The sequence below is a fragment of the Dreissena polymorpha genome, chromosome 7 (genome assembly GCF_020536995.1).
Source record: "Dreissena polymorpha isolate Duluth1 chromosome 7, UMN_Dpol_1.0, whole genome shotgun sequence".
In the NCBI taxonomy this organism is placed as follows: domain Eukaryota; kingdom Metazoa; phylum Mollusca; class Bivalvia; order Myida; family Dreissenidae; genus Dreissena; species Dreissena polymorpha.
The window spans coordinates 54,688,866-54,706,656 of NC_068361.1; the positions used below are offsets into that span (position 1 = coordinate 54,688,866).

The 17,791-nt window shown below is 39.7% G+C and overlaps 1 protein-coding gene across 1 annotated transcript; it reads right to left on the reverse strand.

The window, feature by feature from the left end:
* Positions 1-923: 923 nt before the first annotated feature.
* On the reverse strand, positions 924-17,788 carry LOC127838338 (tRNA-splicing endonuclease subunit Sen15-like). The gene is made up of 5 exons (XM_052366044.1): positions 17,731-17,788; positions 12,217-12,298; positions 2,653-2,839; positions 2,021-2,128; positions 924-1,127 (listed from the first exon to the last, which is right to left on the reverse strand). The coding sequence occupies exons 2-5, from the start codon at positions 12,248-12,250 to the stop codon at positions 989-991; spliced, it is 468 nt and encodes a 155-aa protein (XP_052222004.1). The 5' UTR covers positions 12,251-12,298; positions 17,731-17,788; the 3' UTR covers positions 924-988.
* Positions 17,789-17,791: the final 3 nt, after the last annotated feature.

A 17,791-nucleotide genomic window follows, 5' to 3' on the forward strand; every position in this document is an offset into this window, starting at 1 on the left:
CATCCAGCAAATAACCCTCTCTTCTTCGAAGGAGGGCATAATAAGATTGCTATGATAAGTGGTACCTTCTTACGGGCAAAGATTATTTGATAGAAATGTATTGTAATAAATCAACACAGGTCAGGACAATAATGTTAAAAACTATGTTAATGTTTTTAATAAAACATACTTATTCGCATTTTAGCAAAAAATTACATGTATTTGTTTCAGGGGAGTAGCTTCCTGTAGGCAAATGTCTTGTTTTTCCTAAGACAAAACATAATATAAATGCCAACATGTAATAAATCAAGACGGTGAATGAGATTGATGGGATCTTCCCACAGGTTTAATGAGCAATTTGACATTAAATGCTTCCTCTCAATTATTCAATACGATTTTCATTGCTTCCTTTTACTTTGTGAGTACGAAATACACATGTACATTTATTGGGTCTACCATAAATATTAAATGAAAGGTACTCATCATCCCATGGGGAAAATCGTCACCAGCACCAACATGTTAAAACTTTCTTGTCTTGTAGTCCAGATTTTAACTGCGCTAGCAATGAAACTAAGATACCATATTCATAATCACATCAACTATTGACGCCTACATAGCCTGGTATACATTTATCATGGGTAATTTCAATCCCTTTTCAGTAAAATAATATTTGAACTCTGAACTCAGCATAAATGCTATTGTGTTGACCTATTCATATATGGCATACATGATTATGTCACAGTATTGGTCTGCCAAGTGACAGTAGCCATGCAGAATTATAAAATTTCGACCAAAAGTCATTGAAAGAGGTAGAAGTGTTATAAGTTTCCAGAAAGAAACAATTCGCAAAAGCTGTTATTGCAAATTTCACGTTTAATACAACTTCAAAAACTGTTTATACTTTTGATATTTTAGTTACCAAGAAATAAGAATAAAACTAAATATTTGAAAAAAATGATGTAGTTTAATAAAACCTTAATATCACAAACATACAATAAAATAAAAAAGTTCAAGGAACATCTGTGTGGAGGCTGTGTTCAGGGGCCTGTTGCTGTTTGTGTTGCTGCTGCTGCTTTTGCTGGTACTCAGTATACTGTTGGCGCTGTAAGGTCACATGCTGTCTCTGAAGATTAAGTCGCTCTTCCCGTCTGAAACACAAGATGTACACTTGTACACTACAGCTGTACAATACACATGAACTTCATACATGCACATTACACATGTTCATCTGTACAATGCACATGAACTGTATACATGTTCAATATAAATGTTCCATATACATGCACACTATACATGTACATCTGTACAATACACATGAACTGTATACATGCACACTATACATGTACATCTGTACAATACACATAAACTGTAAACATGCACACTATACATGTACATCTGTACAATACACATGAACTGTATACATGCACACTATACATGTACATCTGTACAATACACATGTACTGTATACATGCACACTATACATGTACATCTGTACAATATACATGAACTGTATACATGTACACTATACATGTACATCTGTACAATACACATGAACTGTATACATGCACACTATACATGTTCATCTGTACAATACACATGAACTGTAAACATGCACACTATACATGTACATCTGTACAATACACATGAACTGTATACATGCACACTATACATGTACATCTGTACAATACACATGAACTGTATACATGCACACTATACATGTACATCTGTACAATACACATGAACTGTATACATGCACACTATACATGTACATCTGTACAATACACATGAACTGTATACATGCACACTATACATGTACAATACGTCTGTATGAAATCAATCTACTATACATATAAAAATTATACAATACACATATACCATATAAATATTCTATAAACATAAGCATTATACACATACAGCTTACATACACTCAAGACTTGCCAGTTTAAAACATAAACACACTCATTACAGACATGTTATTGTTCTATTGAATAGTTTTATTACAGTCTGACATCAAAGAAATGTCATGCTAGTGGATATTCACCTGTACTTCTTCCAATCCGTCATTTCTGGTGGCTCGGGAAGAACAAGCCCCTCTGTAACTTTGAAGTACACGGTGGATCCGTCGTCAGCCGACAGGGCCAGGATCACCCTGCAGGAGGAACATACAAGATGGTGAGGGGGTAGAAGTTAAATCTCAAATACATATAGAGTATGTATCTTCACAGTATCATTTCAGTAATATTTCTAAACGGTTATTACCTAGCCATTACTGGTGCTTTGTTTTAAATAAACTATTTTTGCAAAAAAAAGATTTTTATTCCAGTTTTATACCCTTTCAGGCTTGACTTTTTACATTATTATCATTTAATTAGTAAAATATTTAGTCTTGACCCTGCATCTGAAAACATACCATTATATTAGTGCTAAACCTATGTAATTACACGTGTATGACCTTACTAAATCACAAGGGAGAATTTAAATTTGAGTAGCAACCCTCTTGCCGCTTATAAGTTAAGGTCCCTGTCAATTATATTGTTTTGAAACCAAACAGTTGGTATATGTGGTTTATTCATTACAAACAAATTCAATAGCTCAAATGAGAAACAAACATCATGTTTAAAATAGACTCTGATAAATGCAGAATTTGGTGGAGTGTTTTGCAGGTTGACATACGAGTCGCTCTGGTAGCCCTCCAACTTGATAGTGTGTAGGTACTTGTGGAGAGTTTCTTGGCTGAAGGAGTCCCCAACAGACACCGGCAGCACGAGATCACGGGGTTTGTTTCTGCTTGCATGACCAGAAAGAAAGACCACTGAAAGTTGCTTGCATGCATGACACTTAACGTTCCACCAGCCTTTATCTAAAAAACAGAAACAATCATTACAATATGCTTGCATTTCTTAACGTCTTGTCATGGCATAATTTACAAAGAGACCCTAAGACACTAAACTGATCTGAGCAGGTAGTGTGCTCACACCTGAGACCCTAAGACACTAAATTGATCTGAACAGGTAGTGTGCTCACATGTGAGGCCCTAAGACACTAAATTGATCTGAACAGGGTGTTCGCTCACACCTGAGACCCTAAGACACTTAATTGATCTGAACAGGGTGTTCGCTCACACTAGAGACCCTAAGTCACTATAATTGATCTGAACAGGGTGTTCGCTAACACCTGAGACCCTAAGACACTGGACTGATCTGAACAGGTAGTGCGCTCACACCTGAAACCCTAAGACACTAAATTGATCTGAACAGGGTATTAAATTGCCTCACACCTGGGACCCTAAGACACTAAATTGATCTGATCAGGATGTTTGCTCAAACCTGAGACCCTAAGACACTGAACTGATCTGAACAGGTTGTGTGCATACACCTAAGACCCTAAGACACTGGACTGATCTGAACAGGTAGTGTGCTCATACCTGAGACCCTAAGACACTAAATTGATCTGAACAGATTTGCTAACACCTGAGCCCCTAAGACACTGAACTGATCTGTACAGGGTGTTTGCTCACACCTAAGACCCTAAGACACTAAATTGATCTGAGCAGGTAGTGTGCTCACACCTGAGACCCTAAGACACTAAATTGATCTGAACAGGGTTAGCTCACACCTGAGGCCCTAAGACACTAAACTAATCTGAACAGGGTGTTCGCTTACACCTGAGACCCTAAGACACTAAATCGATCTGAACAGGGTGTTCGTCACACCTGAGACCCTACGACACTAAACTGATCTGAACAGGGTGTTCCCTCACACCTGAGACCCTAAGACACTAAATTGATCTGAACAGGTAGTGTGCTCACACCTGAGACCCTATGGCACTTAATTGATCTGAACAGGGTGTTCCCTCACACCTTAGATCCTAAGACACTAAATTGATCTGAACAGGTAGTTTGCTCACACCTGACACCCTGAGACACTAAACTGATCTTAACAGGGTGTTCGCTCACACCTGAGACCATAAGACACTAAATTGATCTGAACAGGGTGTTTGCTCACACCGGAGACCCTAAGACACTGAACAGGTAGTGTGCTCACACGTGAGACCCTAAGACACTGGACTGATCTGAACAGGTAGTGTGCTCACACCTGAGACCCTAAGACACTAAATTGATCTGAACAGGTAGTGTGCTCACACCTGAGACCCTAAGACACCAAATTTTTCTGAGCAGGTAGTGTGCTCACACCTGAGACCCTAAGACACTAAATTGATCTGAACAGGGTGTTCGCTCACACCTGAGGCCCTAAGACACTGAACTGATCTGAACAGGGTGTTTGCTTACAACTCAGACCCTAACACACTAAATTGATCCGAACAGGGTGTTCCCTCACACCTGAGACCCTAAGACACTAAATTGATCTGAACAGGTATTGTGCTCACACCTGAGACCCTAAGACACTCAATTGATCTGAACAGGTAGTGTGCTCACACCTGAGACCCTAAGACACTAAATTGATCTGAACAGGGTGTTTGCTCACACCTGAGACCCTAAGACACTAAATTGATCTGAACAGGGTGTTTGCTCACACCTGAGACTCTAAACTGATCTGAACAGGGTGTTCGCTAACACATGAGACCTTAAGACACTAAACTGATCTGAACAGGGTGTTTCCTCACACTTGAAACCCTAAGACACTAAACTGATCTGAACAGGGTGTTCCCTCACACCTTTGACCCTAAGACACTAAATTGATCTGAACAGGTAGTGTGCTCACACCTTAGACCCTAAGACACTAAATTGATCTGAACAGGGTGCTCGCTCACATCTGAGACCCTAAGACACTTAACTGATCTGAACAGGGTGTTCGCTAACACCTGAGACCCTAAGACACTAAACTGATCTGAACAGGGTGTTCCCTCACACCTAAGACCCTAAGACACTAAACTGATCTGAACAGGGTGTTCCCTCACACCTTAGACCCTAAGACACTAAATTGATCTGAACAGGGTGTTCCCTCACACCTGAGACCCTAACACACTAAATTGATCTGAACAGGTAGTGTGCTCACACCTGAGACCCTAAGACACTAAATTGATCTGAACAGGGTGTTCCCTCACACCTTAGACCCTAAGACACTAAATTGATCTGAACAGCGTGTTCCCTCACACCTGAGACCCTAAGACACTAAACTGATCTGAACAGGGTGTTCCCTCACACCTGAGACCCTAAGACACTAAACTGATCTGAACAGGTAGTGTGCTCACACCTGAGACCCTGAGACACTAAATTGATCTGAACAGGGTGTTCCCTCACACCTGAGATCCTAAGACACTAATTGATCTGAACAGGTAGTGTGCTCACACCTGAGACCCTACGACACTAAATTGATCTGAACAGGTAGTGTGCTCACACCTGAGACCCTAAGACACTAAATTGATATGAACAGGGTGTTCTCTCACACCTGAGACCCTAAGACACTAAATTGATCTGAACAGGTAGTGTGCTCACACCTGAGACCCTAAGACACTAAATTGAAATGAACAGGGTGTTCTCTCACACCTGAGACCCTAAGACACTAAATTGATCTGAACAGGTAGTGTGCTCACACCTAAGACCCTGAGACACTAAACTGATCTGAACAGGATGTTCGCTCACACATGAGACCCTAAGACACTAAATTGATCTGAACAAGGTGTTTGCTCACACCTGAGACCCTAAGACACTGAACTGATCTGAACAGGTAGTGTGCTCACACCTGAGACCCTAAGACACTGGACTGAAATGAACAGGTAGTGTGCTCACACCTGATACCATAAGACACTAAATTGATCTGAACAGGGTGTTCGCTCACACCTGAGGCCCTAAGACACTGAACTGATCTGAACAGGGTGTTCGCTTACACCTGAGACCCTAAGACACTAAACTGATCTGAACATGGTGTTCCCTCACACCTGAGACCCTTAGACACTAAATTGATCTGAAAAGGTAGTGTGCTCACACATGAGACCCTAAGACACTAAATTGATCTGAACAGGCTGTTCCCTCACACCCGAGACCCTAAGACACTTAATTGATCTGAACAGGTAGTGTGCTCACACCTGAGACCCTGAGGCACTAAACTGATCTGAACAGGGTGTTTGCTCACACCTGAGACCCTAAGACACTAAATTGATCTGAACAATGTGTTCCCTCACACCTGAGACCCTAAGACACTGAACTGATTTGAACAGGGTGTTTGCTCACATCTGAGACCCTAAGACACTTAATTGATCTGAACAGGTAGTGTGCTCACATCTGAGATCCTAAGACACTAAATTGATCTGAACAGGGTGTTCGCTCACACCTGAGACCCTAAGACACTAAATTGATCTGAACAGGGTGTTTGCTCACACCTGAGACCCTAAGACACTGAACAGGTAGTGTGCTCACACGTGAGACCCTAAGACACTGGACTGATCTGAACAGGTAGTGTGCTCACACCTGAGACCCTAAGACACTAAATTGATCTGAACAGGTAGTGTGCTCACACCTGAGACCCTAAGACACCAAATTTATCTGAGCAGGTAGTGTGCTCACACCTGAGACCCTAAGACACTAAATTGATCTGAACAGGGTGTTCGCTCACACCTGAGGCCCTAAGACACTAAATTGATATGAACAGGGTGTTCGCTCACACCTGAGACCCTAAGACACTTAATTGATCTGAACAGGGTGTTCGCTCACACTAGAGACGCTAAGTCACTATAATTGATCTGAACAGGGTGTTCGCTAACACCTGAGACCCTAAGACACTGGACTGATCTGAACAGGTAGTGTGCTCACACCTGAGACCCTAAGACACTAAATTGATCTGAACAGGGTATTAAATTCCCTCACACCTGAGACCCTAAGACACTAAATTGATCTGAACAGGTAGTGTGCTCAAACCTGAGACCCTAAGACACTGAACTGATCTGAACAGGTAGTGTGCTTACACCTAAGACCCTAAGACACTGGACTGATCTGAACAGGTAGTGTGCTCATACCTGAGACCCTAAGACACTAAATTGATCTGAACAGATTTGCTAACACCTGAGCCCCTAAGACACTGAACTGATCTGTACAGGGTGTTTGCTCACACCTAAGACCCTAAGACACTAAATTGATCTGAGCAGGTAGTGTGCTCACACCTGAGACCCTAAGACACTAAATTGATCTGAACAGGGTGTTCGCTCACACCTGAGGCCCTAAGACACTAAACTAATCTGAACAGGGTGTTTGCTTACACCTGAGACCCTAAGACACTAAATTGATCTGAACAGGGCGTTCGTCACACCTGAGACCCTAAGACACTAAACTGATCTGAACAGGGTGTTCCCTCACACCTGAGACCCTAAGACACTAAATTGATCTGAACAGGTAGTGTGGTCACACCTGAGACCCTAAGACACTGAATTGATATGAACAGGTAGTGTGGTCACACCTGAGACCCTGAGACACTCAATTGATCTGAACAGGGTGTTCCCTCACACCTGAGACCCTAACACACTAAATTGATCTGAACAGGTAGTGTGCTCACACCTGAGACCCTAAAACACTAAATTGATCTGAACAGGGTGTTCCCTTCACACCTTAGACCCTAAGACACTAAATTGATCTGAACAGGTAATGTGCTCACACCTGAGACCCTAAGACACTAAACTGATCTGAACAGGGTGTTCCCTCACACCTGAGACCCTAAGACACTAAACTGATCTGAACAGGTAGTGTGCTCACACCTGAGACCCTGAGACACTAAATTGATCTGAACAGGGTGTTCCCTCACACCTGAGATCCTAAGACACTAAATTGATCTGAACAGGTAGTGTGCTCACACCTGAGACCCTAAGACACTAAATTGATCTGAACAGGTAGTGTGCTCACACCTGAGACCCTAAGACACTAAATTGATCTGAACAGGTAGTGTGCTCACACCTGAGACCCTAAGACACTTAATTGATATGAACAGGGTGTTCTCTCACACCTGAGACCCTAAGACACTAAATTGATCTGAACAGGTAGTGTGCTCACACCTGAGACCCTAAGACACTAAATTGATATGAACAGGGTGTTCTCTCACACCTGAGACCCTAAGACACTTAATTGATCTGAACAGGTAGTGTGCTCACACCTGAGACCCTGAGACACTAAACTGATCTGAACAGGGTGTTCACTCACACATGAGACCCTAAGACACTAAATTGATCTGAACAAGGTGTTTGCTCACACCTGAGACCCTAAGACACTGAACTGATCTGAACAGGTAGTGTGCTCACACCTGAGACCCTAAGACACTGGACTGAAATGAACAGGTAGTGTGCTCACACCTGATACCATAAGACACTAAATTGATCTGAACAGGATGTTCGCTCACACCTGAGCCCCTAAGACACTGAACTGATCTGAACAGGGTGTTCGCTTACACCTGAGACCCTAAGACACTAAACTGATCTGAACATGGTGTTCCCTCACACCTGAGACCCTTAGACACTAAATTGATCTAAACAGGTAGTGTGCTCACACCTGAGACCCTAAGACACTAAATTGATCTGAACAGGCTGTTCCCTCACACCTGAGACCCTAAGACACTAAATTGATCTGAACATGTAGTGTGCTCACACCTGAGACCCGGAGGCACTAAACTGATCTGAACAGGGTGTTTGCTCACACCTGAGACCCTAAGACACTAAATTGATCTGAACAGTGTGTTCCCTCACACCTGAGACCCTAAGACACTGAACTGATCTGAACAGGGTGTTTGCTCACACCTGAGACCCTAAGACACTTAATTGATCTGAACAGGTAGTGTGCTCACATCTGAGATCCTAAGACACTCAATTGATCTGAACAGGGTGTTCGCTCACATCTGAGACCCTAAGACACTAAACTGATCTGAACAGGGTGTTCCCTCACACCTGAGACACTAAACTAAACTGAACAGGGTGTTCCCTCACACCTGAGACCCTAAGACACTAAACTGATCTGAACAGGGTGTTCCCTCACACCTTAGACCCTAAGACACTTAATTGATCTGAACAGGTAGTGTGCTCACACCTGAGACCCAAGACACTAAATTGATCTGAACAGGTAGTCACACCTGAGACCTTAAGACACTAAATTGATCTGAACAGGTAGTGTGCTCACACCTGAGACCCGAAGACACTAAACTGATCTGAACAGGGTGTTTGCTCACACCTGAGACCCCAAGAAACTAAATTGATCTGAACAGGTAGTGTGCTCACACCTGAGACCCTAAGACACTAAACTGATCTGAACAAGGTGTTTGCTCACACCTGAGACCCTAAGACACTGAACTGATCTGAACAGGTAATGTGCTCACACCCGAGACCCAAGACACTAAATTGATCTGAACAAGGTGTTCCCTCACACCTTAGACCCTAAGACACTAAATTGATCTGAACAGGTAGTGTGCTCACACCTGAGACCCTAAGACACTTAATTGATCTGAACAGGTAGTGTGCTCACACCTAAGACACTAAACTGATCTAAACAGGGTGTTCCCTCACACTTTAGACCCTAAGACACTAAAATGATCTGAACAGCGTGTTCCCTCACACCTGAGACCCTAAGACACTGAACTGATCTGAACAGGGTGTTTGCTCACACCTGAGACCCTAAAACACTAAACTGATCTGAACAGGTAGTGTGCTCACACCTGAGACCCTAAGACACTAAATTGATCTGAACAGGGTGTTTGCTCACACCTGAGACCCTAAGAAACTAAACTGACCTTAACAGGATGTTCGCTCACATCTGAGAGCCTAAGACACTAAACTGATCTGAACAGGTTGTTCGCTCACACCTGAGACCCTAAGACACTAAACTGATCTGAACAGGTAGTGTGCTCACACCTGAGACCCTAAGACACTAAATTGATCTGAACAGGGTGTTTGCTCACACCTGAGACCATAAGAAACTGAACTGACCTTAACAGGTTGTTCGCTCACATCTGAGACCCTAAGACACTAAACTGATCTGAACAGGGTGTTCGCTCACATCTGAGACCCTAAGACACTAACCTGATCTGAACAGGGTGTTCGCTCACACCTGAGACCCTAAGACACTAAACTGATCTGAACAGGTAGTGTGCTCACACCTGAGACCCTAAGACACTAAATTGATCTGAACAGGGTGTTCCCTCACACCTGAGACCCTAAGACACTAAACTGATCTGAACAGGTAGTGTGCTCACACATGAAACATTGAGAGACTAAACTGATCTGAACAAGGTGTTCCCTCACACCTGAGACCCTAAGACACTAAATTGCTCTGAACAGAGTGTTCCCTCACACCTAAGACCCTAAGACACTGAACTGATCTGAACAGGTAGTGTGCTCACACCTGAGACCCAAGACACTAAATTGATCTGAACAGGTAGTGTGCTCACACCTGAGACCCTAAGACACTAAATTGATCTGAACAGGTAGTGTGCTCACACCTGAGATCCTAAGACACTAAATTGATCTGTACAGGGTGTTCGCTCACACCTGAGACCCTAAGACACTGGACTGATCTGAACAGGTATTGTGCTCACGCCTGAGACCCTAAGACACTAAATTGATCTGAACAGGTAATGTGCTCACACCCGAGACCCAATACACTAAATTGATCTGAGCAGGGTGTTCCCTTACACCTGAGACCCTTGGCCTAATATACTAAACTGATCTGAACAGGGTGTTTGCTCACACCTGAGACCTTAAGACACTAAATTGATCTGAACAGGTAGTGTGCTCACACCTGAGACCCTAAGACACTAAACTGATCTGAACAAGGTGTTTGCTCAAACCTGAGACCCTAAGACACTGAACTGATCTGAACAGGTAATGTGCTCACACCCGAGACCCAAGACACTAAATTGATCTGAGCAGGGTGTTCGCTCACACCTGAGACACTAAATTTATCTGAATTGGGTGTTAGCTCACATCTGAGACCCTGAGACTCTAAACTGATCTGTACAAGGTTTTCGCTCACACCTGAGACTCTAAGACACTAAAATGATCTGCACAGGTAATGTGCTCACACCTGAGACCCTGAGACACTAAACTGATCTGAACAGGGTGTTCGCTCACACCTGAGACCCTAAGACACTAAATTGATCTGAACAGGGTGTTCGCTCACACCTGAGACCCTAAGACACTAAATTAATCTGAACAGGTAATGTGCTCACACCTGAGCCACTGAGACACTAAACTGATCTGAACAGGGTGTTCCCTTACACCTGAGACCCTAAGACACTAAATTGATCTGAACAGGTAGTGTGCTCACACCTGAGACCCTAAGACACTAAATTGATCTGAACAGGGTGTTCGCTCACACCTGAGACCCTAAGACACTAAATTGATCTGAACAGGTAGTGTGCTCACACCTGAGACCCTAAGACACTAAACTGATCTGAACATGTAATGTGCTCACACCTGAGACCCTGAGACACTAAACTGATCAGAACAGGGTGTTGGCTCACATCTGAGACCCTAAGACACTAAATTGATCTGAACAGGTTGTGTGCTCACACCTGAGACCCTAAGACACTAAATTGATCTGAACAGGGTGTTGGCTCACATCTGAGACCCTAAGACACTAAATTGATCTTAACAGGTGGTGTGCTCACACCTGATACCCTCAGACACTAAACTGATATGAACAGGTAATGTGCTCACACCTGAAACCCTTAGACACTAAATTGATCTGAACAGGTAATATGCTCACACCTGAGACCCTAAGACACTTAATTGATCTGAACAGGCAGAGTGCCCAAGGTTTCAATGAAGACCATAAAAAGAAAATGCCCCCTACCTTTGCTAAGCTAAACATTATCTTTGATATAGTTCATTAACTATATGTAAATGCAAGTATAATATACAAATGAAGATGTATATTAATGTTGAAAGTAATATTTAACATTTGACATTAAAAGATTATCAGTGTTAATGATCTTTGTGTTTGTCTATATGGATGGCGATGATACTATCAGCAAACTAACCATCTAAAAGAGGTCATCTGCTTTTAGCAGCCACCTGTCTTATGCAGCCATTTTGACCACTTCCCTTAATTGGCACTTCACACATGAGGCTGAATAGACTATATTCAGGTACTTGGGTGTAAATTATTGACATGTGGTGTGCTTTGCATATGGAAATAATCAAATGAATTGAATAATCCCAGACAATGTTTCTCAAAGACATATGTATCTACTTTTATAATGAAGCAAATGAAAACTAAATGAATGGTCCAAAAAATGCTGATGGTTCAACCTTCACACATGTCCATGTAGACTTTGAAGGTCATCAGACTTCTGTCATAGCCACCGCCTGTCAGCTGAAGTATTTCCTGAAACTATTCCAAAACGCAGGGGGGGTGAGGGTCAAAAAGACTAGCAGTGCACACAACATTATGAAATACACTTGCATTCATAATGGAAACAAACGATATTCTGTCCTTTGATTATGTTACAAACCATGAGGCCTTTGCTTGGACCAGGAAAGAGATTACAGATTGTCAATAGATATAATAAGTAGGAAGCAATCAAAACAAATATTCCAAAACCGGACGAATATTTGAATCCCTAATATATATTCAAATCATTGAATTTTGAAAAGCAAATAATTGTTATTTATGACACTTGCCTGCAGTGGCTAATTGATTTCTAATTATCAACTAGATCAGCCCTACCTCCCATGATAAAGCTGTTCATTTTAAGAGGTAGTTTAACCCTTTTAGCGCTGGAACCGAATTTTAAAGGCCTTTGCAAACAGTTTGGATCCAGATCAGACGCCACAAAATGTGGCGTCTGATCAGGATCCAAACTGTTTGCTATTCTGATATAGGTCTTTGAAAAAAGTGAAAAAATGATTATTTTAGAAATTCAGCACACGACATTTTAGCATACAACAAATTTCCCAGCATGCAAAGGGTTAAAAAAGCAGCCAAATTACATGATTTCCAAGGGCAGGATTATACAGGGGGGCCACACGTTGACTAGTCTGAACAAAAACTCATTTATGAATAATGGTTTCTATTGTTCAGAGAAAATATTCACTTGACATAATTTGCGATATTGATACAACATTTTGATGTTTTGCTTTATGAAACTTTTTGACAATAACTCACTGAGATCTTACATATCAATGTGCTACAATTTTATAATACAGCAATCAATATACCCACACTTATAGCTTTTCGTGATGCTGACGGACGTACATGTTTTCCTATGATTTCCACTTTTTTACAGAACAAACAATTTTTATGCAATGAATGGAGTTAATTCCAAACTAGAACTTGATTGCTTGTTTTATTCATGTTTTTTTATATGAATGACAAACTAATGTTTGGAGCTGAACAAATATTGCATGTATGTACGATTTATAAACTATGATAACCACAAATAAAAGCAATTATTCAATATACATAATGAATGAAAAATTATTGTTTTGCAATAATAATTGCTTTATCCCACTTCTTCACTTATGCAGAGAAGGATACTTTTTGGTTGTGATTTTTATTTAACGCAATTTGAAAACAAAATAATATTTGGGACGTTCAAAAGTTCTGACATTTTTGATCTAGGGGTACATAATCCAATATTCAAATATGAAAACACAAATATTCAAATATAATTTCAGGGTTTTTCCCCATAATTACAACAAAAGGTGCTCATGAGAACTAAACTATTCTGAAAACGAGGAATTCAAAAGAATAAAAATTCTGATATTTTTGATCTAGGGGTACATAATCTAATATTCAAATATGAAAACACAAATATTCAAATATATTTTCAGGTTTTTTTCCCATAATTACAACAAAAGGTGCTCATGAGAACTAAACTATTCTGAGAACGAGGAATTCAAAAGAATAAAAGTTTAATATGAAACGTAAATATTTAGTTTCTAAGCAAAGGTTTATGACAAACTTATGGTAATTGACAATTTTTCTAAAACAGAACATATACCAGTGGTTACATAGTTTAACTTAAGAATATTTTAATGGGGGAAAACTCTACTGGAGCAACCCAATAAACCAGTAGCTGGCTTTCCCTTCTGTAAAAGAGGCTGTCTATACAAAGTTAATTTCGTCACTTGTGAATTATTTTTCGATCTTACAGAGAGATTCCAATGACAGCCCCTGAAATACCAAGTATATTGGATGAAAGGTCAAATAACATTCAAATGAAACTGTTCCTGTTGTTTTACTGGATTAATCACCAACAGATTTTCTGGATAAATAAATATAATAATATGCCATACATTGATATTATAATCTGAAGTAAATTTTAATAGCCACATTTCTCTTGTACCTTTCTTTTGTATCTCCTGTTAGATAATGTCAATGAATATAAGTTCTAAAAATTTTAAACTGATTAAGTTGGTCCATTTGGATTTAAGTAGCCAATGAAACAGCATTCCATTTGACATTTTGTTCAACTTGGCAGAAGTTAAGCAACAATCCAAAGTTCAGAAAGTAAAAAATTAAGAAATAATTGAACAATTAAACAAAACACAAAATAATTGAACAAACATAGTTCCTAAACCTCATGAAAAAAATACCTGATAGAGGAATAAAAAGGTCATTCTAGCAACTATGATGTTACATTCTGAGAAACAAACCAATTTGAAACAAGAGGGCCATGAGCCCTAAGGCGCTCACCTGAGACCATATGGAACTAGGAATACAGACAAAACCCCTCTCGAACAAAAACCCACCCGTCATTTTCATAGGGGGGTGGACAAAAATCCTCCCATGAAAAAACAGGGGCAGACAAATACCCTCCAATTAAAAAAACGGGGGCGGACAAAAGCCCTCCCGTGAAAGCAATTAAACACCGACAAATGTAATTGTTTCAAACAGTGTTGCATTCATTAATCCGAAAAATTTACCCATTGTGTGTATTGCGTTTTCAGGGGTGTGAACTTGAAAGAAGAAAATGTGTATCAATTAACTGTATACATACCGCTTTTCTAATGTGCATTATCAACTCCACCACAAGTAACAACCATGAGGGAGACCAGTTCCACGTCGAAGTGATGAAGCTTCCGATTTCGGATTAAAAATGTATAAATTAACCATTGGTACTTGAATTCTTGGCTCAGATTTCAAGGGAGGGCTTTTGTCCACACCCTTTTTTTCATGGGAGGGTTTTTGTCCGGCCCCGTTTTTTCATGGGAGGGTTTTTGTCTGGCCCCTATAAAACTGACGGGAGGATTTCTATCTGGGAGGGTTTTTGTCCGGCATTCATGGAACTACACTATTCTGAAAAAGTGCGAGCTGATTCATGAAGATTGGAAAAAAAATGTGGCCTCTAGAGTGTTAACAAGGTAAATGTTGACGACGCACAACAGATGATGGACTACGCACAACGGACAAAAATGGTGATCACAAAAGCTCACCATGAGCACGTTGAGCTCAGGTAAGATAAAAAAGAATATGCAAATTGTTCCAAGTTAGATAAAGTAGTTCTAGTAAGGTTTACTTTTCGAAATACTTTCAAACTGTGGCTAGTTTTTAGGTGATTATCAGATCTGTATATTGATTTGGTGAATTGTTTCTGAAATGTGCTTAAAACCATTAATTTAAGCATTTTTTAGTTTTAATATATTGTATTGTGTGTTAAATCACATAATGTAATGGATATGTTTTTCTGTAGTTATATTAACCATTGATTAAAAGATTTGGCAACCACTTGAATCATAAAATAAATGCTGGTACACATACTTGTCTTATATGTCATACCAGGAAAACAGCATCGCCTTATGACAGCCCGGTATCTCATCACAAAATGTTTCGACACACTCCATAGAAATTTAAGATAATATAAAAACTTCTGAGCATGTTGCATGATGATTGGGTTAAAGAAGTGCTTTCCTGCTTGTTTCATTAAGTCACACACAAGAAAAACTGCCCCACTCTCTGGCAGTTTTGGTTTAAATGGACTGGTAACATTTTCAAGCTCAACATTGATACCAATAGAACACAATAATTGTGATTGATGATTGGGAAAAAATCTTAATGTTGTTAAGGTATTTCAAGTTGACATACTGATGATCTAGTTTTTGAACCCACATGACCAAGTATAGAAACAGCTGTGTTGTGTGTGATATCATACACAGGTGGTTAGCGTGTGGCTATGATATTAATAAGTGAAAACATCATTTTGCATGATAAATAATCATATTATAACGAAAAATTAACTTTTCTGAAAAAAAATAATTTCACTATCAAATATTATATAACAAGGTATGCAACTCAAAATCACCTGAAAACGGGGTGCATCGCTTTGAACAGCAATATCTTCATCAATTGTGCAGCGATTTTCACGATCTCTGTCTTATTCAACGCAGAAATGAATTGCCTTTCTGGAAATGTATGTCTTGCAATATTTTTACAAATGCTGGGTCAACTTTTAAGAAATAACACGATACACAACTCGCATGACCCAGTTCACACTAATGACAGGCAGTATTTAAGACTGAAATCTTCACAGAGTAAAGGGCATCTTCCCTGCAAAGTTCATGAACCTCGATACCATAATTCAATAAAACGTATGAAAAAACATTATTACCGTGCTTGTCGTTACATTATGCATCAAAACTAACTGTCCAGCGCCGTTTTTAAACCTTTGTTTACATACATTTCAACTAACTGACATTTTAAACACATGAGTGATTTCATTGGTCCAATGCGAAGGTGTGTCTTTACAACTGGAGATTTCATTCATGAATACTGTCTGATCATTGTCAACTGGGTCAAGCGATTTTTGTATCGTGTTATTTCTTAAAATTCGACCCAGCATGTATAGAAATATAACAAGATATATACATTTCCAGAAAGGAAATTTATTTCTGCGTTGAATTAGACCGGGTTCATGAAAATCGCTGCAAAATTGATGAAGTAATGGCTGTTTAAAGTGATGCACCCTGTATTCGGGTGATTTTGAGTTGCATACCTTGTTATATATATATATTTGATAGCGAATCTTTTTTTTCAGAAAAGTTAATTTTTCGTTATAATATGATTATTTATCATTCAAAATGATGTTTTCACTAATTAATATTATAGCCACACGCTAACCACCTGTGATATCATACAGACAAAATTTCAAGTAAATTGTCTTGACCAATGTTCAATATTGGCAAATAATGCAGCTTCTTAAGTGTTCACATGTTTTTTTTTAATATCATCATGACATGCCAACCAGAGCTGACAATGAGCAATTGTGGTTGTCTCTATCAGTCACACAGGTGTTGGGTGCATGGCCAATTCACTGAAACACTATCAATATGTCATAAACAACATTTTTCATCACTTGGACCAACACAAAATTCTGATGTAATATATATGAACATAAATATTTTATCAGATTTTTTTTATGACATAATGATATGGGCGATATATTCATATATATATTTTATAAGATTTTTTTTTGGTGAAATTTCAGTGAATTGGCCTGGCCACACGTCCAACACATGTGATCGGTCAATGTTGGCTCAGATAAAATATATTAAAAACAAGAAATGCAAAACTTTTATATAAATGAGGCTAATTACTTATTAGTATAATTTTGCATTTCTTGTTTGTAATATCCGAATTAGAAACATTCGAAAAACTTGTTCCCTTTGGATTTTTTTCACGTAATCGAATAACAACATTTGCAATGCTTAACTATGTCAATTATATTTGAACAAATACAAAATTTGCAACAAAGTATGGTTAACTTACTACAGGATGCTGATAGTAATTTACTTTCGCCATTAACCATAATGTTTTGCACTTACATGTGAGAGCAGGGAACGATAACTCTCCCCGGAGAATGTCGTAGTGTAACACGTTGGAATT

Excerpts from the sequence above, each read along its gene's own strand:
- LOC127838338 (XM_052366044.1), bottom strand. The coding sequence starts at position 12,250 with ATGACCTTCAAAGTCTACATGGACATGTGTGAAG. Across the intron at positions 2,840-12,216 it reads CTACATGGACATGTGTGAAG|ATAAAGGCTGGTGGAACGTT; the intron begins GTTGAACCATCA and ends TCTGTTTTTTAG. Across the intron at positions 2,129-2,652 it reads GAGGGCTACCAGAGCGACTC|GGTGATCCTGGCCCTGTCGG; the intron begins GTATGTCAACCT and ends TTCCTCCTGCAG.